This window comes from Lepidothrix coronata, unplaced genomic scaffold (assembly GCF_001604755.1).
Source record: "Lepidothrix coronata isolate B3197 unplaced genomic scaffold, Lepidothrix_coronata-1.0 Scaffold74, whole genome shotgun sequence".
NCBI lineage: Eukaryota > Metazoa > Chordata > Aves > Passeriformes > Pipridae > Lepidothrix > Lepidothrix coronata.
In genome coordinates this window covers 1,213,710-1,239,169 of record NW_016690254.1, presented here as the reverse complement: position 1 = coordinate 1,239,169, position 25,460 = coordinate 1,213,710, and the positions used below count along the sequence as shown (strand labels likewise).

Below are 25,460 nucleotides of genomic sequence, written 5' to 3'. Positions count from 1 at the left end.
GGCAGAGCCCCGGGGGGGGGGGGTCCTTCTCGTGTTGGGAGTCGCGGAGGTGGATTTGTTTCTGATTCTGCTCCCTGTCCCCCGCCCGCCGCTCCATTCATAGTCCCGTGGATCCGCTGTAGTAGCTTTTTACTGCTGGGTATTAATCTTGGCTATTCTGATAGTTGCTGTAAATTCGTGCCTAATTAGAAACATTAAAAGGAAAAAAAAAAGGAAAAAAGGAGAAAAAAGAAGCCCTTGCCATTGAAATTCTCAGAAAAATAACATTAACATCCATAATCTGTCACCCCTGCCACTATTAATAACGAAAAATCTTTAACATTTATGAGGAATGGATTGCACGGTTATCTGAAGATGTCTCTCTTTTTGAGTAATCGACTTCTTCAGGGTCTGATATGAGAAGAGCCTTTGACCCGATCTGTTGCCACCTTCTGCCATTATTCAGATAAAATGAAATCTAATGCTGATAGATGGGGAGGTAAACCAGGACTGGTTCTGGGAGAACAATGATAGCAGATGTGTACCCAGTAATACTGGAGGACTGCACTCAGCTTTCCTGAAATAAATCAGAGATTTCAAGCTTTCTCTTTCAGTTTCAAAAGTATTGGGTGGAGAGACACTCTGTATCTTCCTGAAGTTTGTTTTGGCCCTTATTTCTTGATTTGCTATTGGTGTAGTAATGTGTATGTTATGGTCATATACCACACAGTCCTGGTCTGCTATCCGAAAATATTTGGAGTGTGACCAGGAAAAAGAATCTGAGAATGTGTAAACATTGTTCCTGTAGTATTCGTGTCTTCTGTGCACCCGTAGGGCCTCGCTAATGGCACTTTTCTGTCAAGTTTTATTTTACTTTCTTGTTCTGCTTAGGATCAGGCATTCTGGCCTTTCTGTACCCGGAGGTTGAGGTAGATTCAAATTGGCAGCTGAGAGTCATATGGGAATAAACTCATATTTCCTCAAAAAGTTTGGGTCTATCTGTTAAAGATATAATGTATTAAGTATATCTCCACAGGCTGGGTCTAGGATGAATTTAGTACAGAATAACAAATATGAATGTTCCTCTAACAATTAGTATCTTCAGCAATAGTTTTGGTTTTCAGTTTAAATGAAATGTTTACTTTAAAAAAAATACATTAAATTACGTCTTTGAATTTAATGCCTTCAAAAAAAGATAGAGCAAGAGCATTTCCCGCAGAAAAAAATGGAGTGTTCTCTGGGATAAAGTGTGAACAAAGCAGCAGTTTATCAGTTTTGTTGGCCAATGAGACTGTAGCCATAAATATTTTTGTTTGGTTTTAATAGGGAACTTGCTGTTGGCTTATTTAAAGCACAGAAGCAATAGGTAGTCTTTTTCTTCTGTCAAATGTGAATACAAGAATTCTTAATTTTTTTTAAAAAGCCCTCCAGGTTCCAAAACCACACTTGAAACTGAATTTGTGATAATTAACAGGACAATCTTCCTACTGACAGCTCTAATTAATAGTATCTGTAATTAAAATCGTGCCCTTCCAGCAGGAAAATTGTTTGAATTTCTTGGAGTGACCTTTTTTGCCATTTCTCCTGGGAGTGTAGTGGTTGATATTGATTTTATAATGAGCTCTGGTTTGTTTAATAAGAATCTGTAATCCAGACACTAAATGAAATATGTGGTTCATTTTTTTTCACAGATTTATATGTATTTTTAAATCTTTATATTTAGATCTGAGAGTGACGTTTTCTGTTTGAAAACAACAACAATGCTTTGAGGATGCTGCTCGGTTTTTCAATAGCAAGACTGTATTAATATTCTTTGTTCCTGACCTCTGGGCCCAGTCCTAACCACCTGACTTCTTAAATTTCCATTGGTTTTTCAGGGGAACTGTAGTCATGGGTGGGAGGAAAAATGTTTTTCCTTAAATACAAAGGTTTCTAAGGGCTTTGCTCTCCTCCCATGGAAGTAAATGGGAATTTTGCCATATGTTTCAATGGCAGCAGTAGGAAGCCCTGGTATAGCCAGTTTTGATGCTGCTAAGTAACATTTTATCAAAATGAATCACTGAGCCTGGAACTGTATAAACTGAATAAACTATTCACATGGATTTGAAGAGAAATAGGATTGAGCCCTATTTGCCTTGTCAGAATCGCCTTATGTTGAGCTGTGTTAAATGTAATGGATATCTGGTGTGATGCATGTTTTGGATAACATCAATTAGGTCTCAGAAAAGCATCCACTGTCTTTTTCCTCATCTTCTCTGATACTCATAGGGGAGTAATGTAACCTGTATTAATATGAGGGTGGAAAAAAGCAGATAGCTTTCAAAATTGTGCCTACTTGGTTCTGTTCTGTTTCCCAAGCAGCTACTTGGTTAATTTGGTGTATTTTAAAAATAGGAAATATTTCAGGGGCTGCTGCCACTAGGCTTAAAAGCATGGTACTCCAATGTGTTGCTGTCTACAGCTGACGTGACAATTCAGATTTATTTTTTTTAATTTGAAGGGGGAGAAATTGTTTGGTATAGAAGGGCCTGGTGGCCCAATGTGATTCAGAGAGAACACTGAAATATCACTTCGATTCACATGCTTCTCAAAATGTCAGTGGTTTATATCTTCACATAAACAAGACTGACCTAAATTTTCAGCATTTAGCAGAAGCATTTTTCATCCTAACCCAATTCAGCCAGGAGAGTTCATTCAGGGTTTTACTCCTTCCTTACTCACCCTGTGAACTTCGAAGAGTTTTTTCCCATAGATGGTTGCTTGGGGTTGTTTTCTTTTTCCTTTCTGGTTTGTGCAGTGAAATGCCAGCTTGAGAAGGGGAAAACAGACAAACCATATTTCCAGGGAAACAGCAGGTTGGCTGCTAAGTCTCCCCCCATACTGGAGTCATAGCACCTGTCATGCAACCTCACCCTCCCTCAGGCACTCACCTGCTAGCACGAGCAGTCCTTACACTTAGCTACTAACACAAGTATTTCTTGTGTAAATGCAAGTAGGAACAACCTGTCTTAGGCAGGGCAGCCAGTGCTGTGTAAAAGTTGAAGTAGCCAAATAAAATCACTGCAGTGCCTTTAATGAGCTGTCAAAAGGCCCAATACCTCTTGATACCTCGTTCTTCAGGTGCTGGGTAAGGCAAGCAGCTGGCCCTCAAAGTGTTAAGGTAGGGTCTGGGAAACCCTATTGAAAGACTAACAGGAGGAAGGACAGATACATAATTGCAACTTCATTTATCTTTGAATCACTAAACAACAAAATTACAGGCTAGTTTAATTAGGCAGAAGCTGAGGAGCTTTTCAAAATTAATGGAAATAGTGTATCTCGTAAAATGTTGCATGTGCATAAAACACATTTTATACATAAAGGCGGACAATTTTTGTGTGCTTTATAAACACGTCTCCTGTCCTTTCAAACCACACGTGTAATGATTAGATAAGTCAGCACTAGCATTCAGGGATGACTAAAAAGAGGTTCTTAGAGCCTCTGCAGAGCCCCTGCGCATGCGCCCACCTGCACCCCTGTTTTTAATTGTTGCTGGTGTTGCTTTGATCTTCTTTGAAAAGCAAGTTTAGCATTCTGCAAGCCCGCTCTCTGGTCCAGGAGATTAGGGCAGAAGCGTTTTAGGAATTTTCAGCAGACACTCTTTGATTTATTTCGCAACACTGAGCAGATTTTCTTCATGCACTTTGAAGACTTTAGAACATAACCCAGAGAAAAACGGGCATTCAGGCATCGGGAGCAGGCGGCAAACAGGGCCGCTAAGTGCACATCTTACTTGTCACTGCTCCCATTAGCGAGCAATTTATTAATGTAATGAGTGTGTGCTAGTGACTGCTACTATTTAGGGATGCTCTGTTTGATTCAGGGTGATGTATTTGTGAGTCCAGCTGAACCCTGGCTTTTGACCCCTATGTGGGGAACACTGGGGTGTGCGAGATGTTAAATCATCAGCATATTTTATACTTTGCACTGCAGAACTTTCCTGTGAGTATGCTCTTCTGCATCACTGATAATGCTCAGCATGGAATTTAAAGGCAAAAGTTGAAATGCTCTGAAGCTGGCTTCAGCAAGCTTGCCTTTTAATATTTTATGTTAATATTTAATGTTCTTTTTAATTTTCCTCCATCTCAGCCAAAAGAACTTCCTTTAAAAAGAGAGGAGGAAAAGACCAAACAGTTTACAATAAAGTTCCTTCTTAAACTACCTGAAGTATTCAAGGTTACGTGAGCCATGCACTGTCAGTGCAGATGGATTACGTCATCAGCTGTTTTAAAAAGTTGTCCTAATAACTTGATTTGGCAGGCATATAATTGTAAATTATATGTTAAATTCTACATTATTGCGTGTATTGTATTATATATAAATTATATATTCCTTTGTCAAATACAATCTTATTAATTACATGATCCTGCTGGATTCAAAGCCCCTGAGAACTTCTCTGTGCTTTTACAGATTTAATCCTGCTGGTATTTTTTATTAGAGATGTTAAGAACACAGTATTTATGACAATTACAATAAATATTTTGCTGAAAATATTTTAAAAGGCTCCCACTGAAAGAATCCACTGGAAACAAACCCCCTACTTAGCCATCATGCATGGTTTGTGTGTTTAAATACAGATAATTCATTACCTCTAATATGGCTTGGTATTTTACACTCTGGACTGAATTTCATAGGTAGACTTGTTATTATAATATTAGACCTTAATGTTATAGTAATACTGTATATCAACTCCTTAAAAAATGAAATTTTGTGGACTAAGTGGAATAGGGAAGACAAAAAAAAAGGAAAATTTTGCAGTACTTATTTATCAGGGTCTCTGTAATATTCCAGTTAACATCAGCATTGGGACCAAGGAAAGCTGGTAAACTGGGGATAATCAGTGCCATAAAGTATTACCTCCTATCTTTATAAAACTTAGTTTTCAAAGACCCTCCTACACTTAAGCACAAAAGATATGACTGAGGATGAGGTGTATTCAGTACGTGAGTATTTAGTAAACATTTCAGAAGGCATACATTTAGTAAGGATTTTGGAAAGATGAAAATTTTGCCTTAAGGTTGAATGCTGTGAAGGGCTTGCTTCTGTTTTCTTCTGGGAAAACAAAGGGCATAACACATTTTTAATCCTTTCCTGTGTCCTTATTTAAAGAGAAAAATAAAAGGTCATCTCATGACTATGTAAAGCAACAGGACAACCTCTAATTGTGATAAAGCATATTCAGAGAGGTATGTGGATTAGAAGAATTGTTCTTGTCCCCTTAAGTCTGCTTGCTGTGTGTGAACAATTTTCTCCATCTTTGGTTAGCATTTTGTTTTAAAATAAATTCTCAGGAACCTGCAAAACCGTTGTATGTAATGTTGTTACATAAACCACTGTACTTTAAGGTGAGATAGTTTTCACAATGTACAAAATGTGTGACTACTCCGTAGTAGTAGCAATACTGGGAAAGGAAAAGAAGTGGGCGGCATTTCAAGGTGATTAGAAGAAGACACCTTATGTTTAAGCACTTCATGGAAGTCAGACAGTGGATGGCCAAAGCAGAATGAGGCAAAACAGGATGTGTACAAATCTGAATTTAACTTTTATTCTGTTTTTTTTTTATCTGATTGGTGCTCAGAACAATCCCCAGTTCCTGTGGTGCAGTGGACTCCATAATTCCCTAACTTTGCTTCCTGTGGTAGCCATAAAATTGAGTTAATGGTAGTGATGTTCAAAACAGCATTCCAAAATACTGTACAAATTTATAAATCAGCAGAAATTTATGAAACTTGCCTGTTCAATAAATCTGGATATTAATAAACAAATAAGTGTATATTTGCTAACATGCCCCTAGCATTGAAAATCAACTTCAAAATTAATGAGAAATGCCCATCTTCAGTGCTGAAGCTCGATAGCACAGCTTTCAGAGGGCACTTAGGGAAGTTCTGTATTTGAGCTTGTGGTGTCTGTCTGTGAGGAGTGAGGCTCTGCCTCCTGCTCCACACACACACCCTGACAGCAAGGCAGTCCTGGGGGAACCATGTGGGCTCTGTGAGAGGGGTTTATTTGCCTTGTTAGGGACAGCTCTCCTTATTTGTGTGAATAGCTTTTGTAAATTACTCAGTGTTGGAGAACTGGACTAGCCCTTACTGGAGAAGGTTTTACCATCACAGGCAAGATCCTGGGCTGCTGCAGCAGTGGCAGTGCAGAAACACTTAGGAGTAAAACACTAGAATGGGCAGGTGGATAGAGAGGTCTTTCGTGGTTGTGGAAGGAAAGTGGGTATACATGCAACTCCTGGAGTGCTTGGATGAGAAGGTGCCATAGGGGTTTGCATTTTCATAAAAAACCCATTCTTTTCAAGTCTGTTTATCTGCATGGCACTGGTGCAAAGTGGCGGGGAGAAGGTGATGTTGACCTCTATTAGCCACCTTTGTTTGTTTTCCCTATCTAAAGAATATGGAGTTTGAGCTTAGTGTTTATGAAACAAGGACAAATGGGCTCCAACCATCTTGCAGAATGATTTTTGTGTGTTTAAGTTGTAAGAAAATGCTAAGTAAAAATAGTAGGAGGGGAAATTAAGTTAGTGACTCATTTTTAATTACTGGGAAATCCAGAGTCCTTACCCGAACAGGCATTTCTTATAAAATGTGCTGGAGGTGCTGTGGACTTGCAGGCTGCATCTTGCCTGTTAAATTAAACCAGTAAATAGTTTGGGTGGCCCTGGCACCATCTCCGGTCAAACCACCCAACCTTTTCCCAAACAGTTTCTTAGCACAGTTAGCACAAGCAAAGAAAAAGACATCAGTTCATTCAACATGCAGTTTTATTAATAATTTGGCTGTAGTCATCTGATTTTAGAGGGTGAGAATTGCTGTTGCTTTATCTGCCCTAACTGCCTGTCCTGCATCCCGCTCCCGAGCATCCTGCTCCTGCTTCAGAGCCCCTTCCACCCATCCCTGCGGTGCCACAGGCTGTTTGCCAGCTGCGCGTGGGCTGGTTCTGGATAAGTACAATGGATTGTCTCCCCCTGGTAAATTGATTATGTCCCAGTGCCTGTACGTTATAAAGAAGCCAAAGATAACCACAGCCTTGCCTAATGGGCTGGAGAGTATTTGATTTGCAGTCCCAGGCTGTACATCATCTCAAGTGTCCCGATTTCTTTCTGGAATAACTATACTGTCTTCAGTGGCATTTTTTTTCTGATGTAATATAGAGGATAATCAGGCCTGTCTTTCCTACGCACTTCTACCCTTTTTTCTGTTTTAGGATTTTCCTTTTTCTTTTGCAGCAGCTCTGTTATCATGTTTCAGATTTGACACATTCTTCTATTGTATATTCTCTGAATGCTCAGCAGCTAACACTGCGATCTCGCTTGCTGAGCCTTTCATATTCTTCCAGAGTGCTGCACTAGAAGGAAAAAAAAATACATTTTTTAAAGTTTTTAACTGGGAAGTTGCTTTTTTTTTTATTTGTAGGATGAATCTTATACCAGGGTCTCTGGAAGAGAGTAGAAGTTAATTTTGTGTACGTAAAGAACTCTGGTAGATGATGTATCTCAGTTCTTGTAGGACCATGTTGCCTGTGAGCAGAGCAGGTTGCAGTTTATTCTCTGAAGTCTGTAAGGTACATAAAAGCATTCTTCTTACTGCTTTCTTCTGTTCTTCCTGCACACCAGTCTCACATGATGGGCAGCCAAAGGAGAGAGGAATGGGGAGTGCTGGGTTGCTTACTTTCTCCTTCTCCATGTGTGCAGGGAAGATGTGCTGTGTTTGGCAATGTGCTGGTGGAGCAGGTCTGTGTCCTGCCCAGACAAGCAGGATTTTACCTTTGAAGGTCTTTGTCCTTCCTGCACTGTGTGTTTGTGCTTCACCTTAGGGTGAGCACAGCCACCTGAGGTTTTACCCTGGAAAGCCCATACAGCTTGGCTGTTTTGTGGAACGGATGAACAAAAGTAGGTTTCAAATCCTCAGCCTTCCTCTGCCTCTAGCCCTGCAGGGACTCTTGTAGGGATGTTGCCAAGTGGAATATTTGGAGAGGACTGTGATGTTTTTGCTTGTTTTATTGTGATACAAACTGTAAGACAAGTTTGGTTAGAGCAGACCAGAGCTCTCCTGGGTTCATGCTGCTCAATTACTCCGATGTTCCTAAGGGCACAAGTGAGAGGTGCTGTCTCGAACAGCCTCAGGAGTGTGTGTGACACCTGAGGACAGGGGGGACCCATGGATGGCCTGTGTGCTGAGCTACGACGAGTTGGACACTGACGATGTGATTTGTGTTGGCAGGACAAGAGGCCCCATTTCATTTCTCTCAACACAGAAAAAGCTCCAACTCCATGGATGGGGACCTCCTATCTGACACATTTTCCTTCTTGTGTGTTTGTGTGCACAACAAAGATCTAAATGCTTTCTAGCAATTTAAAGAACTGTAAAAGAAAATCTGAGTGATTTAATGCACACAAGCAACGACCATAGTAAAGGACTGAGACAACTCACCTAACTTCTTTCTGCTGTGGTTTTTGCTGTAACAGGTTCTAAGTTCTCATAGCATCAGTATTTGTCACTGCAGTGTAAGTCAGCTGGGGCATTCCTGCAGCTCTTCACATTCTAGTTCAAATTCTCATCTTTCAGAATGCAGATATGGTTTTCATCACTTGTTTTCTTACCAAACAACCAAATAAAGACTGAAGAAGGGAGACTGTAAAAGAATAATCCTAGAAGTTAAATCCCTCAAAGAAGCAAAATTAATTTGGAGGAGGGTGGGAGAGAATAGCTTATGAATAGGAGAAAGTCAAATTTAGCACAGGTGGCTTATCCAGAGGAGAAAATGCATGAGGTTTTCTCTAAGCTTCGCTGACCATATTCTGGACTTTTTGCTAAATACAAATGAGTGATGTTTTATTGATGGTTGCTTGGCATGACTGCATTCTGAACAAGCACAGATTTTGATCAGAGAAATAGTTTTTTTAATTTTTAATATTTCATATTCAGTTTTGGTGCAGCTTTTGTTTTTCTGTTTTCCTGTCTAGCCAGCATAGTTGCAGGCTTCTTGATGATTCCAGCTTTTTCCTTCCACACAGGACTGCTGCTGTTTTGCAGAACTGTGTTCTGGCAGCATCTCAAGAGATCTCAGAAATGGTTGATCTTGCACTCCAAAGTGAGAACAGCTCAATATTATGATGATCAAACTCAGTTTTGGTGTTGGGATTACATGCTTACCTTGGTTGACTAAAATCACTCCCTTTCCTCTCCTGAGGAGATACATCCTGATTTGGAGATACATTCCTCTTCTGACTTGGAGATACATTCCTCTTCTGACTTGGAGATACATTCCTCTTCTGACTTGGAGATACATGCACTTCATGCAGGGCAGAAGGCTTGTCCTTGGTTGTGCTGTCTGACAACAGCAGACATATATGATTTGAAGTGGGCTGCAGTAGACCCCCAACTACCAAAGCTACCAGTTTTCTAGTACTGCTGTTCTGAACATCTCCTCGTTCTTCAGAAGTGTATTAGGTAGAATATTCACACTTTGGAGACATACTGATCTTTCCCACTATTAGTATAAGAACGAGGGAAAGATGAAAAGGTAAGATTCAGTATATTGATGCCTTTCTGACAGCATGGGGAAAAGAAACTTGGATTTTATCATTCTTCAGCTTCTCAACTACAGTTTCATTCTGGCTTCCGGGGAAAGAAAAATGCCTCAAGTGGAGTGAAACGGTGTGATTTACTGGAAGAGGTTTCACTGCAGAGGATCACAGCAAAAAGTGCCAGTGCGTGGCTACCTACATCAGATAGGAGGAGAAAGATGATGGAGCTGAATGTAGTTTTGGGAGCAAAACCAATGTACATGTGTAAATTTATGTTATATAGTGAAATTATGTCATATGACATCTCCCTCTGAACTCTGTGGTAACAATATGTGTAGTAACGTGGGAACGTGAGCATGTAAATTCCACATCCTGTCACCCACAAGAATGAAATAAAGAGCTGCAATTCCTAATTAACCTCACTGGAAAGTTCTTGGGTGTGAAGTTAAAACATACAGAAGGGTTGCCTAGCAAGCTGTTCCAAATTTCAGCTTCTTTCTGAAGGCCTGGCTCAACCCATTGGCTCTGCAAGCATTGTTAACTGAGACTTCTGTTTGCTTCTTTGAGGGCTTTAGAAGTTAATTAAGTATAAATCAATGCTTGGGGCTTCTGTGAGTGTTGGTCACTCCATCGCCGAAGGAACATTGCAGAAATGGAGGGAGCAAGGAAAAGGTGACAAGAATGATTAAGGGCATGGAAAACTCATATGAAGAGAGATTGAAAAGACAGATTATTTCTTCTAAAACAGTAACAAGAGGCAGTATAGGAAAGAAAAAAAATTATATAAAATGAGAAACTGAAAAAAAGAGTGAAACTCATTCTGTTTTCTGCCAAACACCAGGGCAAAGACTTTCAGTTATATTAAATACATAAAATAAAAGAAAAGCTGTCAGCAGAATACAACTGCAACATGAAACACTTTCTGCAGAATGTTGTTGATGCACAAGTTGTAGGAGGAATCTTAAAAATCAAAGGAGCACATGAGAAAAAGTATTCTATGTGATAAAATAGTTAATGATGTTTTAGAAAATGTCTGTAACTTCATGCCCCAGGTCTTAAAATAATCCAAGTATAAAATGTGACCATTTTAGGAATGTGCCTACCTGTGTATTCTCCTGTGCTGTTCCCATGGTACTTCTTGCAGACAAACTGGTGCCTGGTGCAGAGGTCCAAGGTGGAGTAATGGCCCCTATGCTTGGATGAGCTGGCAAAGCAAAAGTCAGGAGCCTCAGTAATGGCCCAGGAAGTTCTTTTCTTTGAATTCAAGCACACACATTAACTCCTTACTGCTGCTGCAAGGTGTTTATTGGAAGCAGTGCCATGGGACGGGTCAGGGATGGTGGGAAGGGCTGCAGCTCTGCTCTGGGCAGGCAGTGCCAGGGCACATCCCTGATCCAGCTGAGAGCATGGAGAGACAGAGGAGAGCCAAGAGAAATTGTGTGGTTTTCTTGTTGCTGTTTTTTCCAAAATATGAGGTCTCTCTTTATCTCTGACCATCAATACTGAGTGTTAAATCCCTGTTAGTTTTTCCAGTATCTCCTGCGACACTAATGAAGTGAAAGTGCAGAAATACTGACCATCATTTTTTAATCCTTGAAGACTTTTGTGGTGTGTGATAGAAAGAATGTCTGTATTAAGAGACATCAGGAAACTCACGTCAAAACACTGTTTTGTCCCATGTAGTAGAGTTTCTCTTTATGACCAAAGGTTTGGCTCCTAATAAGCTACTCTGACTTACTAGCAACTTTGTGCTTTATTGATCCTTTTTTTAACACTGTTTCCTTGTTCACTAAGTTTGCATTTGTTCTTCCTAGAAGATTGATTCCTGAAGAATGATTTCCTTTTTATTTTCAGTGGGGAATGGGAGAAAAGCAGTGACTTTAGTTTTCAAATCAGGAGGGGGTAATGACTGGCATTTTGGACTGTCATGATAGATGATGTTATGAAAAAAAGTTTGTTGCCGATGGCTATCGTTGATAAATACTTCCTCATTCCTGCATCACCTCTGGTGTATAGCCACCTTCCATGAAAAAAGAAAATATTGAGGTTTTTAGAAGTTTTTAGGACTTCTTTTTGTATTTCTCTGACTGCTTGTAGTAACTTTATTACCATGTATGCAGTTACACAGACTTAAGGACAACAATACTAATCTTTTCGATATGGGGTAAAATAACATTTTTAGACACAAACTAGAGGCTATTTTGTTTCTTTCCAGACTGGAAGTGCATGCTGAGTCCTGCTGGCTGCTGGGAATTCTTATTCCTAGCAGAAATGATCTCCCATTTTCAGTCCTGCAGGGCAATAAAATAGTGGACTACACAGCCTTAATGTATAGCTTTCCTGAGAAACTACAGCTGTCTTGGGACTGCAGTTTTTGCCTGCTTTGGGCCCCAGGCAACTATAAACGCTGGGAGTGAAAAAGGAAACATTTGTGGCAGTTATCTTTAAGAGCACTGGCATCTGCTGGAAGCTGGTCTGGCTTTGGGTGGGTTAGACAAAGTCAAAATGCATGATGGATTTGCACATGGTTCTGCATGGCCTTTCAGGTTAATTCAATTGTTACTATGGTTTATTTGTAACTCATAGTGTGCTGCATGGCTCTCGCTGTGCTAGTGGTGAATTTTCTGTGCAAATTCATATTAAGAAGAAGCTGTGCCCTCATGAGCATGTATTTGAGTTAGTTAAGATGAACAAAATATGGAAAAGGTGAAATTTGTTTTACATGTTGTTTTTACTCTGTCTAGTTACTCCTTAAGAAATCTTTCCTCTCCCAGCTTTATACTTATCATATACTTGTAAAGCCTCGCATGCAGCCACAGCTGAAATGCGGGAAATACAATTTAGAAACCAGCATTGGTTGAAACCACATTTATATATGTGTATGTATATATTTTTTTTTTAATTATTTTTTTTTTAATTTGTGCATGTGTGTGTGTGTGGCAGGTGGGTCGATATCAAGTACCACTGCTTCCAGAATTACAGTTGTCTGAACTGCAAGGCCAGTAATGCTCAGACACTATCAGGGACACCCTGAGAAAAAAACTGCCTGCCTTTTTACACCAGTAGATCTCAGGTGACTTCAAGTCCAGTTTGCAGATATTTCCTATTAGAAATAGTCCCTAGTTTCCTTGGAGGCATCCAGGTAGTCTCTTTAAATCCTCAGAGAAGCCACCATGATGTCATCATGCAGGGAAAATACTCTTTCAAATCAGTTTAAAGAAACATGACCTTTCCTTGTATATCCTCTGTCTGTGAAGTTCAGTGTAACGTGTTAAGTCCTGCATCTGTTTCACAAAACTCCTCTTGTAGAAATCAAGGCTCTAAACTGTTGTACTCAGTGGCACAGTTCCAGTTAGAGTGGTCTTTTGTATTTTTGTGGGGGAAAACATTCACCAGCTGAGTAGCCTAAACATGGTTATTTTTCTTTCCTGTCATGGATTGCAGTGCAAGCACACTACTTTTATTTTAGGCAAATATCATTAGACATATGCTGTCATGTCTTCCTTGGTGACATGAGCCATCTAAAAGATGTCTCCCTCCTTTAGGAGCTTCTGGACTATTTAGATGTCTACCTCGTTGATGAGAGGTTACTGAAAGAATGGAAGTAAAAATATTTTATTAAACTGTATTGCATAGACAGCATCTGCAGTTCTGTGCAAACAAGAAATTTTCATGTCTACTAGAAGTCTGGAGGTGTGTACAAGACCTTGATGGCTTTTTGTTTGTTTGATTTGTTAGGATAAGACTGTGCAAATGCTTGGATTTAAAGTGAGAGAATAAAACAAATAAATACAAATAAAAGAAAAGTCCTTTTCCATATAAAGTTAGCCATGTTTTCTTTGCCTTTCCCCTTCTGCATGGCCTGTGCTTTCTTTGTGTACTTGAAGAAAGGGGAATCATAATTACATGAGTCATCACCAGGAAACACACACAGTGCTAAAATAATTGAAATTTTTAATTTCCCAGACCATAATCAAAATTGGGGTTTGATAGAAGAATGAATCTCAATCCCATTTTTGGCTGCAATGCTCTCGAAAAGAAACAGCAGCCCTGCTTTTTAGATCATTTAAAACCAAACAAAGCAACCCCTCCACACAACAAGAGTTAGAGTTCTATTCAGATATACAGAGTGTGGTGATGTACAAGAGGGCAGGTAATGAACTGAGCTGGACAGACAAAGGCTGTATTGACAATCAAATAAATATATTCTACTTTTTTTCTTTTTTCTTTGTTGTTTTTTCCTCCCAAGATCTCTCACATAAAAGTCCAGATAAATATGAATTGTACAGAGTATAGATGTGTAATGATACGTTTGATGCCATGGCTCTCAAAATATTACTCTCAAACATTTTTCCAGTATCTCCCTTTATCCCTTTTCTGAAGGCACACTGATCTCAGTAGTTGCCTTTTCTGACAAGGACGAAAAATATATGTACAAATATTCCTCGTATGTAAAACAGCTCTTTTATTCCTGGACAAAAAGTATGCTAAAATGAAACTAAAGCTTGAAAGTATGTTTCAATAACTCAAAAATAAATGGTTATAAAGCTGTAATTATCCCCAAAGCTACAAATATAGTAAATAAGTTAAAGTTAGATTTATAACACCTGCAAGTGTATTAAGTATGCAAAAGCAAAACAAAGGCAGCCAAATGACTTTAGCTTCACCCTGTAGTAACACTAAACAAATTTAGTTAGAGAATAATGATGTTTATAGTCCTAGATTCATTTGTTAAAAAAAAGCTTACCTTATTTTTTCCATTTTTTAAATCTCACTGTGTTATGACTGCATCCATCGCAGAACAGTGAAATCCAGGCAGTACGTGCAGACCTCATCTCGTCCTGTGAATAATGCCTCCTGAAAAGGAAAGTGAGAATATTGTTTAATTAAATGTATTAAAGCAGAGGAAAAAAAAAGGCGTTTTAAAGGTCTTATTCTTCCATACATAGCATATAGGTTACACATATTTTTAGTTTTCTTTATATATTTTGTTAAAAGGTATAGCCTTGAATCATTTAGAATGGGCAGCATTTTTAATTTAAAATTTCTACAAAATAAATTTGTTTCACATAGAAAATGAACACTGTTCTTGTGATCATGTCTGCTTAAGCAGATTTGTTTCTGATTGATAGGATATTAGGCAGGTCAGGTTGGAAGGGCTTGGTGTACACTCAACTATCACTTTTAATAAACAATAATTCCTTTGTCTAGTGTGTCTGCATTTTCTTAATAATTATCCATGGAACGGTTTATTCTCTCTTACATATTGTCAATTCTGAAAATAATTGTGCTGCACTTATTTCTGCACTGACTCAGGTGATTTCCATTTTAAGTTGTTAAGAAAAGATTTTTTAAAGCGTGGAAATGTTAGTCCTGTTTCCCGGCTTAAGTTTTGGACTCGTGTAAATTTGGAAATCAGTTACAAAATAGATTATTTTCATTCATATGAGTAATGAAATTATATTTCTTTTTCTAAATAAACTGGAAAGTTGGAATTTCCCGCAGATTCTGGGCTCCTGTTAGGCAGATCTGAGGTGACAGTGGCTGGGGAAGAGGAGCAGCGGTTTAGATATGGAGCTATTTTTGTTTGCTTTGAACTGAACGACTTCATTTATCAAGTGCCTGGTACCAGCTAGATGAGAATGATTCATGTGCCGTGGTCAGTGGCTGAACTTGGACTACCTGAAGATATTGCATAGAGCATTTGCATTAAGTAGATGTATTTTAATAAAGAGCAACGTGCTCTCTGGAGGCAGCTTTGAGGTGGAGTGGCTCATCTTTAACGACTGGAGAGCAGAGGTGAATGCTGTCCATCTCTTAACTGGGATGCTCCAGTCAGGTCTCCTGCCTGTACTGTGTCATCTTGAGATTTTCAAACTCCATTTTTGCAAATAAAGCAAAGCAAAAGATTCAATATAATTGATCAAGCCTTAGTTCTTTCTGCTTTTAGTTCTGTGATTGCCTATGCTCTTTGTCCTTACCAAGGCATATACATAGATTTCTCTCTAAAACCAAACGTTTTAGTAAACTGTGTGGCCTTAAAGGATTTTCCAGACACTCGCTGTGTTAGCTGAACTTGATGAATGATAAAAATTTCTCTAAATTGTAGTTTACTGTCTCGTGCTTCTGTGACACCGATGGCTGCTGTGCATCACAAAGCCAAGTGGCAGGAAGTGCAGCTTCTGCCACACATCCAGGAGAGGTGGCCTAACACTTCTGGTGGCAAGCAGGTCTCATCTCTAAACCAGACCTGGACAAGTGTCTGTGGGCTTAATTTCTGGACAGACTTAATGCCTCTGTGGTTGAGAGGAGAGTTTCTTACCTCTTCAGGTTCACAGGCCCATCTAACAGAACAGTGGTAAGACTGGCTCCCAATCCATGTGCGTTCTGGTCCAGGAGGCACAGCAAGTCTCTTAATGCCCTTCTTTAAGTGTGGATAAAGTACATTTCTGCTGCAGTGTCGTTCATTCACAAGTGGAACATATGGATTTGAAAATCTATTTGTTGTACCTGAGGAAACAATTGTGTTTTGTGCTTCTCCGTGTCTCTGTGTGGACAGCCAACTATCGGGAACATTTTAGAACCTCGTTGGAAGAGGTCCAGAGTTTTTCTAAGTACATTGTTTATGGTTTGTTTCAGATTATCAATTATGTCTCAAATAAAAAGCTCACTGCAGATGATCATTGTGCTGTACTTTGAACTCATTTAACTCAACATTATTTACAGAATATTTATCTTGGTTATGGCAGTTTTTGTCACACAGCGATATTACTTTTCCATTTTATACTGCATGTGACCACCACATAAGTTTGATAATAAATGTTGGGAAATAAAAAACAGAGTAAGTGCCTCAGTATGATAGCAATTCTCATGTGACGGGAAATAATGTCATAAACTTCAAATTACCTTTTAAATAAATGTTTACGTCCAACCCATCCATTAGATCATAGCCCGAAGGGTCAGGAGGATCATTTCTTCATCTTTCACTGTGTGCATTACGGTTGCTTTTTTAGGTGTAAATGATGTTTTTAAATGAAGAACGGCACTCAAACTATACACAAACAATGGCTAGACATTACTGAGTCACAGTACAGCAGAAATAGCCTCAGCCACTTTGCTAAATATAGAAGTGCAGCAGTAAATTGAATTCATTCTTAGAAAATATTTTTAATGGTGTAAGTGCTGAGATGATACAGAAATACAGCTCGTGTCATTCTCACAGTTTGAAGCTTTGACATTTTAGTCAAGCTTGAATTCTACTTGTGGTTTGGTAAATGGCTGATTTGCAAAATGCTTATGGGAGTAAAGATTTTGGAGAGCAGGGCAGAGAAGTGTACAGATAACAGATATTGTACTAATGAGGGTCTGAGCCATCTAGGGCTTTGTGCATTTGTGAAGAGATACCACTCAGTAAGTGCCCAGAGATGATGTGTCTCTGAGAGCACCCAGTGTAATATATCTCACATGCCGAGACCTCACTACTCGCAGTGCCTCTCGTAGGAAGGGAACACTGAGGACCATCTCAAGAATGAAACAAACTCAAATCCCACATTTAGACATTTCTCCGCTTTGAGCTGGACATCTCTACTCCATATGTCCTGGAGGAGCCCATATGGCTCCCCAAAACACTCAATGCATCAAAGATTTTATATGTGGTGGTCTTAATCATGTTACCCCTACAGCACCAGGCTAGAAACCCAGCTAGGAGCTGGAATGGTTGGAATAACGGAGAGGTGACTTTGGAGAAGCAGAAGCTGCAGTTGTCCTGAGACTGCTGGTGTGTGTGTAGGGATGGAGCAGGTTCCTCAGACAGGCCTGGACAGGCTGGGATGGGGGAAGGAAGAGCTGTCAAAGGCTGTTAGACCAATCTGGAAATAAATTTGAACAAAAAACTTCTGTTTACGGGCAGGGGAAAACCCATTGTCATGGAGATTTAAGACACCAATCAAGAAATTCAGTGGTGTTTTTGCTTCAGCTATGATTTGACCTTCCTGTTTACATTAAACATTTTTTATGGCAGAGCGCAGTGACGTGGTTGCTTTGTTTGAGGTATTTGACAGTAACAGCAGTTCAGGGAATAATTGTTTTGGTTCTATATATGTCAGGAAAGAAATATGTTAATATTTGAGAACAGGTTACTTTTTTTTTAAAAAAAGCCTTTTTATGTTTGTTATGTTTCTCAACTTTACCTTCTTCCACAAGGAACACGAACACAATAAACTTAATTTTAAAACAGCATTTCTTAGTAACATGCCCAAAAAATTCTTTTTAGTTAGGGGTTAATCTACTCTAGAACCAGTTTGCTATAATATTGCTTCTTTTGTCATTATAATTTGTGTAAAAATGGTATATTAATTTCTTAGAGTTCACTTGATCTTGATTCTTTTTTGTTAGCAGAGATCTGTAATCCTTTCCACAGTAACCACTTGTAAAAGCAGAGGATTATGACTTGAGGCAGGATATGAACAGCAGGAACAGATCAACCTAAAACCAAAGATCCTGTTTCAGTACAAATGCTATTGTTAGCACAGAGTTGGGGTGAGTCAAGTGGCAGGATGTCTATTAGAATATAATAAATTCGTATCAGCGCCACAGGGCATGCTAGCCAGAAGACACATCCTTCTAGCAGTTATGTGATGGACCTCATATTTTTATACCTTTACTTATTATACTTTTCCTCAGTCCAGTAAACCATTCCCTCTGAGAATGGCTGATATCTAAACATCTGAACAGCTTTTTGGTTTTCTGTAGATTTATTTTTCTGTCTAAAAAGTTTCCTCTCTGTTATACTTTTCCCAAAATCTGCTAAAAGCAGGGATTTGAAACTACACTACTACAAGGTCATTCGGAGGTTAGTGATAGCCAGTGTGGACTATTGCTATCTTTTCTTATGATGTGTGTGATCCTTCAGAGAAAAGGAGAAAGAGAGGGGGTTTTTTTGTTCCTATATTTTAAACCAAGAAATACAATAACATTCTTCCTTCAATAAAAGTCTTGCTTTTAACACTGATAGTTTAAACGACCTAACATCAATACACCACTCAATTCAATATATTTCTGAAGTTTAATTTTTTTCCTAGTATTTTTCATGTTAAGGTTAGTAGGAAGTAACGAAGGCACCAAGCAACAAAATGCATGCTAGTCAAGTGTGGAAAAACCCTACTTTTTGTTAAAATTAGAAAAATTCTTATGTGGCATAGACAAAATTAGTAAATATACAAAATGCAGTGATGGAGTCAGGTAGCAGTTTCACTCAGAACAATCTGTACTGTTATTCCAACAACTGACACCACATACAAGTAGTAATCTGTGCTTCCCAAGCTTCTATTGACTGTATTTTTGTAGTAGACAGTGAAATATATCCTGCTTATATATGATACATATTTTGTCTCAGTGTATATTAGTTTGTACATGCATATATATATATATATATAATGTACTTTACACCATCAAATAGTAAAATTCCACATAAGCATCTCTAATGGCAAGTCAAACAGAAGCTCTGGTGGAAAAAAATGTTTGGAGGGGTCTTTAATCATTGTCATGTGGTGACAAGAAGAGACTCAATGTGGTGGTTTCAATGAGTTTGTTTTAATGCTTGCTGCTGCATGGATTAGGATCTCTCTTCAGTGTCCTGAAGTTAGCAAGGTTTAAAAAAAGCCCCAAACATAGTCTTAAGTTGTATTTCTAACTCCTGTCTGACAAGAAGATTTTATTGCTCTTGATAAATAATGGTTTTCAGATCACCCTACTGATGGCACTTGGGCTGCAACTATATTATCAATGAATAAGAAAACAAAAGCCCTGGCATTTCAACAGTATGAATTCTTCAGACTGTGTTATTTTGTTAGCCTGAGGCAAGAGACTGTGCTCTTAGTACTCGTCTGTGAAGAATGAGTAATCTGAGACAAATGTGTAACCACACCGTGTGTGCAATATGTCCACATACTGTAGGCTTCCTGGTCTCGCTGTGTGCCACAGGCAGCCAAGTATCTCTCATGGACAATAGTCATATGTTAAAAAATGATAATTTTATTTTAATGCCTGTGATTTCACCACACTAGCTGATTCTAAAAGCATTATAACAAGATGGTGTAACTGTGGGTCTGTTTATTCCGTTAGAATCAGAATTTCATACTGTAAGGATTTGGTTTCACTGGCAGGATTTTTTGTTACCTAACCAGAATTCTGTATTTGTGCATGAATTCTATGCATGAGAGCAACTGAAAATACGTATTCCCAGTGCTTTCTATTTCGGTGTTTTAACATGACTTGCATTAGTGTGTGTGTGATGGCTTGAATTTTCTTTCCTCGCCAAAGCTGCTTAAACAATACAATGACAGATTTCTGCTTTTATTCTTCGTTAATGTCATTCTTCATCCTCCCTGCCCCACATCAAGGAGGAAGTGTTGCGAGTTTGCTATTTTAATGAAGAGAAATGAGGCATCTATCAACTAGGATTTACACTGGAGAGCACATCAATTCAGTTGCCTTGAGCTTGCTGAGTTTGCATATCCAGGGCCAGGCAGTGCTCTCAATTACTCCCGTGCAACCCCATTACCTTCAGGAGGTTGCACGGTTCAAAAGTGGCTTTGCAGAACGCAGGGTGATATTGGGGGGGGGGGGAAAGAAAGCCATGTGTCAGAGAAGTCAAGCTCCAAAATATGGGTTTTGGTTATCTATAGGGGGATGTGCATGCAGCCATAATTGCACTTGTGAAAGGTTGGGGTAGTCATCATGTAGTAATTTCATTGAGCATCTCTTTGTAGCTGTGCCTAACAGAACAGACAGCCTCCCAAAAATTACTGCAGTGAGGGGGAAAACACTTCCAGCCCTGGAAACATATTGTAAATCATATGTCTTTAGTAGACTCTATTCTGTAATTACTCTTAACCGTAGGTTGTTTCCCCCTCTCTCCCTCTCTCTCTCTCTCTCTCCAGGAGCTATGCCGCCAGCGCATGGCAGTGAAAACATCTGATCGCCCAGAGCCCCTCCACTCTTCCCGAATAAACAGCGTTTCTTCTCAGTTCAGCGATGGGCCCATTCCCAGCCCCTCGGCCCGGAGCAGCACATCGTCCTGGTGTGAGGAGCCGGTCCAGTCCAACATGGACATCTCCACCGGTCACATGATCCTGGTAAGGCGCTTTTGTCTTCGTGGCACAAGCAACTTTGTCAGAATTTTGGGTACCTGCTCAGCTTTTGGAAAGAGAGAGCTTTTAAAGGAAGGAAAGATGTCTTTTCAGAGGTAGAAAATATTTCTGAGCGTCACTGGTAATCTTAGCTTTGTAGAGTTAAAACTAAAGGCATTTTTATTTACATTTCTCTTTTTTATATCTTTTTTTTCCTTTTTGGGGAATATTCTTTTATATTGATCATACAAATTGTTTCCATGCTTACTTTATAAACAAGAAGCTCTGTGGTGTCCTTTGGTCCTATTAATTTATGTTTACCTCAGCTTGGACAACTGAAGAAAATTGACAAATTTCTTACTTTTTCTTGCTTTTTCTCATGTGTCTTCAGTGTTCAGAGGTATCTGAGCTGAGAAGGCAACAGAAGAGTAGTGATATGGAGCAATTTGCTTCTGTTACCCTTAGAAAAGGGATCTGAATTTTAGCCTTGCTTGGATTTTTTTTTGTCCTTGGCTGAATTTCTTCCAGGCTGGATTTCTCCTATGTTTGAAATGATCCAAATACATTCTATCGATGGAGTCTGTGTTGGAAAACTTGGGTTCTAAAAACAACTTGAGACCAGTATCAGTGTAGAAGATGGACATATGAAGAGTTTTTTGCATGTAGGAGTCAGAGTCCAGTGGACTGGTGGAGCTTGTTTCTGTCCTGCTGGGAGAGCTGTAGACTAATCCTCCATTTATTGTGCCTTATTTTCATCCTTCTTTAAATATTTACTGTCTTTCTAGAGTGCATTGAAATAGCTGAGTAGAAATTAGGTGATGGTGAAGAACCTGATCTGAAGTCAGGTGTTATTTTGCTTTCTGTATTTGACTTCTGCTACCATGGTTTACCTAAAGTAACCTTCTGTTCCAGTTGGCAGTTTTGCCATGCTTTTGGGAACTTCTTTCCATCATGTCATACTTTTGGGTCCTAATTTTTCAACTTCTTTTTTTTTCTGGACTTACATTTTAAATTACTATATTCTCAGATATTTTTCAAGTTCTTTTAAGCCAACCTCACATAATGGAGAAAAGAATGAAAGCAGGCAAAACCCAATGAGCTAATTTGACCTCAGCCAAGTTACTGACCTCCTCCAGCCTTGATCAGGTCAGCTATAAAACTGAGCAAAAGCAGGGCAGGATTGTAAACCAGATGCTTCCTCAGAGTATGTCATCCTGAGTAAATATTTCTCTGCCTATCCCCCTTCAAAAAGGAGTTAATTATTTATTATGTTAATTTCTGGTAGGCAAGTGCAGTTTGGAAGGGTTGGTCCCATAACAGGAGATCAATTGTTACGGTTCTTGCTGTTCCACTTTTGCCTAACCAGAACTAAAATTCACTTGGTTTCCTTTCATGGTTAACTAGAATTCTTGGGAGGAGGCAAAAAAAAAAAGTCTCCAGTTGCCCAACTTCAAAATAAGTACAAATTCTGAGGAAGGTTTGAATGGTTCTGAGGCAATATATTTGTATGGTAATAAAAGCAAAAATTCCTGTGTAAATGGAAATATGCATTTAACATTTGCAAACAGTTTCAACTACTTTAAATTGAGCAAAATTGTTTTCAGTGATATTATTGGGAAACATAAAAAAATCATCACAAAATCACACTTAAAGAAGAGAAAGTTGCATATGGGAACCACTTACTCTGTCTCTTAGGATTTCTGCAAAATTGCAAGAGAGAATTGTCTTCATATGGCAATAAATAAACTTTAAAAAATAGTCAGATTGATCAAGATCACTGTTATGGTGTTCAGTGTCCATAATTCAGTCAATCCTGTTTAACCCTGGATGAACCCATACATGTGTTAGCTATCTAACAGCATATGTTATATCTTAGATGGTGAGGGTTCAAAGAAGAGTAAAGAAATGCTGTAGTGTCTTGAGAGTACAAACCACACAGAGAGAGTAAAAACATTTAATTTTTTTAGTCTAACCTGAACAAACAAAAATCAGTGATTCAGGGGAGTCTGCCTACGTGCTTTGACATATGGGATGAGGAAAAAATGTTCCTAATGGATGCAGATGATACAATTAGGAAGAAAATATGGGTTAGCATCAAAAGGATGCATTTAGCTTTGCTATTAGGACAAGCCCAAGAGGAGACAGTGGGACGTTTACTTAAGAAAATAATTAAACCATAAATACAAGATTTGCTGAAGGCAAAGCTGGGTTAGGTTCCCGTGGAAGATCAGCGTCTCTCAGCTACAGCACAGAAGCAGATGATTGGACTTGATCAGAAATGCTCATGTTCTCTGTCATTGTGGGTCACACTGAAACCATGGAGCTGACCCAATTTGTGTCTTGCTTAAAAATAAATGCACATATCTGTAATATCTTATTTACCTGAATTTCTCCCCCTCTGGAGATGCTGTGGCTTGTTGGACCTCAGAGTAGAAGCAGCTTGAGAGAGGTGAGCTCTTCCTCCCCTTGCCTTGCAGATATAAGTGGAGGAGAGTGAGGGGCCACTTTGCAACTTTTACACCATTCAATACAAGATATTTTTCAGTTCTTCTCATTTCCTGCTGCCACAATCCTTTTATCTTTTAAATTTTGAAGATATCTTCTGTGAAAAATATCTCAGTGCCTAAAAAAGCAATGAGAAATATTAGCAAGGGGCCAAGTAAGAATGGCAAATACCCTCTGCTTTTCAGGGTAAATGCACTTACAGGTCTGTAAATGTGTTTTTCAGCTCCACAGTGTGCAGTGAAGGAGCAGTTAGCTGAGCTAAAGCTCCTCAGTCTTTATTGTTCATAGGTGCCAGGACCTCCCTAGAGAAAATAAAACAATGGATTGCTGTATAGAGTGGCAGCAGGAAATATTTTATTTTGATTTATAAACAGAATAAAGCTTTAACGAAAATAGGCTAGAAGAAGTGTGTCTGTGACTGCTGAATGACTCCATGTAATCTTGCTCAGAGTTAGCGTTGGTCAGAAATATTTCTGTAAAGCTGTTTAATTTGCTGGAAAATGCTATCAGTCATACCTAAAGTGGTATTTAAGTCACCTCAGCTTTGGGATTGTTGGAACTTGTGGTTGGCCACAGGTGCTGTTTCCTTGGAGGACTTGCCGCGTGTGGTTAGCCCATTGTTTATCCTGCTCGAGGTCTGGAGAAACCAGGAATCTTTCCAATCCTGTGGCTGTGGGGCAGTCTCCTCACTTAGACTGAAACCAGCTTTCAAGGAGAAAAATCCTGCATTTCTGCTGCTTCCCTGTGCCGCAAAGGCGATGTCTTTGCACTACTGACAGCACCGTGAGGTGGTTTGAGCTGTTGGCAGGAGGAAGCAGGGAGGGCTCAGGAGGCCCAGAAGGACAGCGATAACAACATTCAGAGCTTTTTTTTTTCCTTTTCACTGTCTTTTTCATCACATTTATAACAGGAGGGTGGTGCATATGGCACATTTTGATTCTGTCTTTCTAAAAAATCCTCTAAAAAATTAGAGGAGCACGTTTTATGCCGTCATGTTTGTGGCGCTGACTGGCTGGTTTCTGCAGGAGCAACAACACAGAATGCATGCCCTCATTTTAGTCACCATTGGTTTTGAAAGAAAACATTTTACAGAAGGTCACAGCAAGGGAAAGCATAGGAACTTAGAATTAGATTTCCACCCACTTTATTCTCCTGTGTACATCTATATTTCAGGTGACAAGAGAAGTTCTGGTAAGGGGCAAGACTTCATTTGCAGCCCAGCAAGAAAACTAGAAGGGTTTTAAAAGTGTCTAGGAGAAATTTGGTCTCCCTAACTTGGGCTCCTATCTTATTCCTATATTTTAGGCACTTAATGAAGTGTTGGTGTTGACTTGAGTCCATAAATTCTCCTCCTAGTTGGTGAAGTCAGTGGGTGACTATGAAGGTCTCCAGAGAATTAGGCAGAGAATGGATTTCTCTTGAAACACCTCCTTTGTGCCTGCACCATCCAGTTGATGTCTGCAGCTTAGGTGAAGGAATCTCTTCTCTTTGTGCTGTAGCACAAGTTCAGCACCTAAGTTAGGTGGATTAGATCCTACATCTGCTTCATGTATTACCCTGCTTGTTTGATTAAAATAATTATAATCTTTTATGAGGTTCTAAATGAAGAACAGTACTGCAAGGAGGTAGTGTATGCTTTTGATGATAACATTATGAGGTTGTTATCTGAATACTGTACAGGAGAGGGAATTTGCAGAAGCAGAAGCGATTTTCTGCGTTGTGCTGGTTTTTTCCTCGTAGAGAGAGATGTGCAAAATTTGAAGCATTATACATAAATTAGGATTTTGAAAGTGTGAATTTATGGAAGGTCTTTTTCAATACTTTTTTAAGCTGTCTCTGGGGAGTCTTGTCCCAGAGGGTATTAAGCTGCTGTATGTATAGGAAATAATAATAATAATAATCTGTGATGGTTTGTGGTGCTGTACTTTTCAGAAGAAGAAAGTTTTGTATCTGGGCTGAATGAGGCAGTGGGAACAAATGAACTACAGCTTGAAACCCAGGGCCTTGCACCTAAAGCATGTAAGTCCACTTGATCCCCTTGTGTTTGGCAATATACCTGCAAACCCAGGACTTTCCCCATGGAGAAGTGAAGGATGGCCTCACATGAGAACTTGGAGTCAAGGTTCTGGGACAGGTTGTGTCCCAAAAGGTGACACAGCCTGAGCTGGGGACATGGGGTAGAGACTTGCTGCTGCAAAACCAGTCAAAGCCCAGATGTTGAATTTTGCATCCGTTTTAGTTTTGATGCTGAATCAATGGCAGGATTTCTGTAGGAC

The 25,460-nt window shown here is 39.3% G+C and overlaps 1 protein-coding gene across 1 annotated transcript in view; it reads left to right on the top strand.

The window, feature by feature from the left end:
* PTPRN2 (protein tyrosine phosphatase, receptor type N2) overlaps nt 1-25,460 on the top strand; it is a 577,227-nt gene that overhangs the window by 469,912 nt on the left and 81,855 nt on the right. The window contains exon 13 of the mRNA XM_017819358.1: nt 20,491-20,685. Coding sequence (XP_017674847.1) covers nt 20,491-20,685 — 195 coding nt within the window. The remainder of the gene's footprint in view (nt 1-20,490; nt 20,686-25,460) is intronic.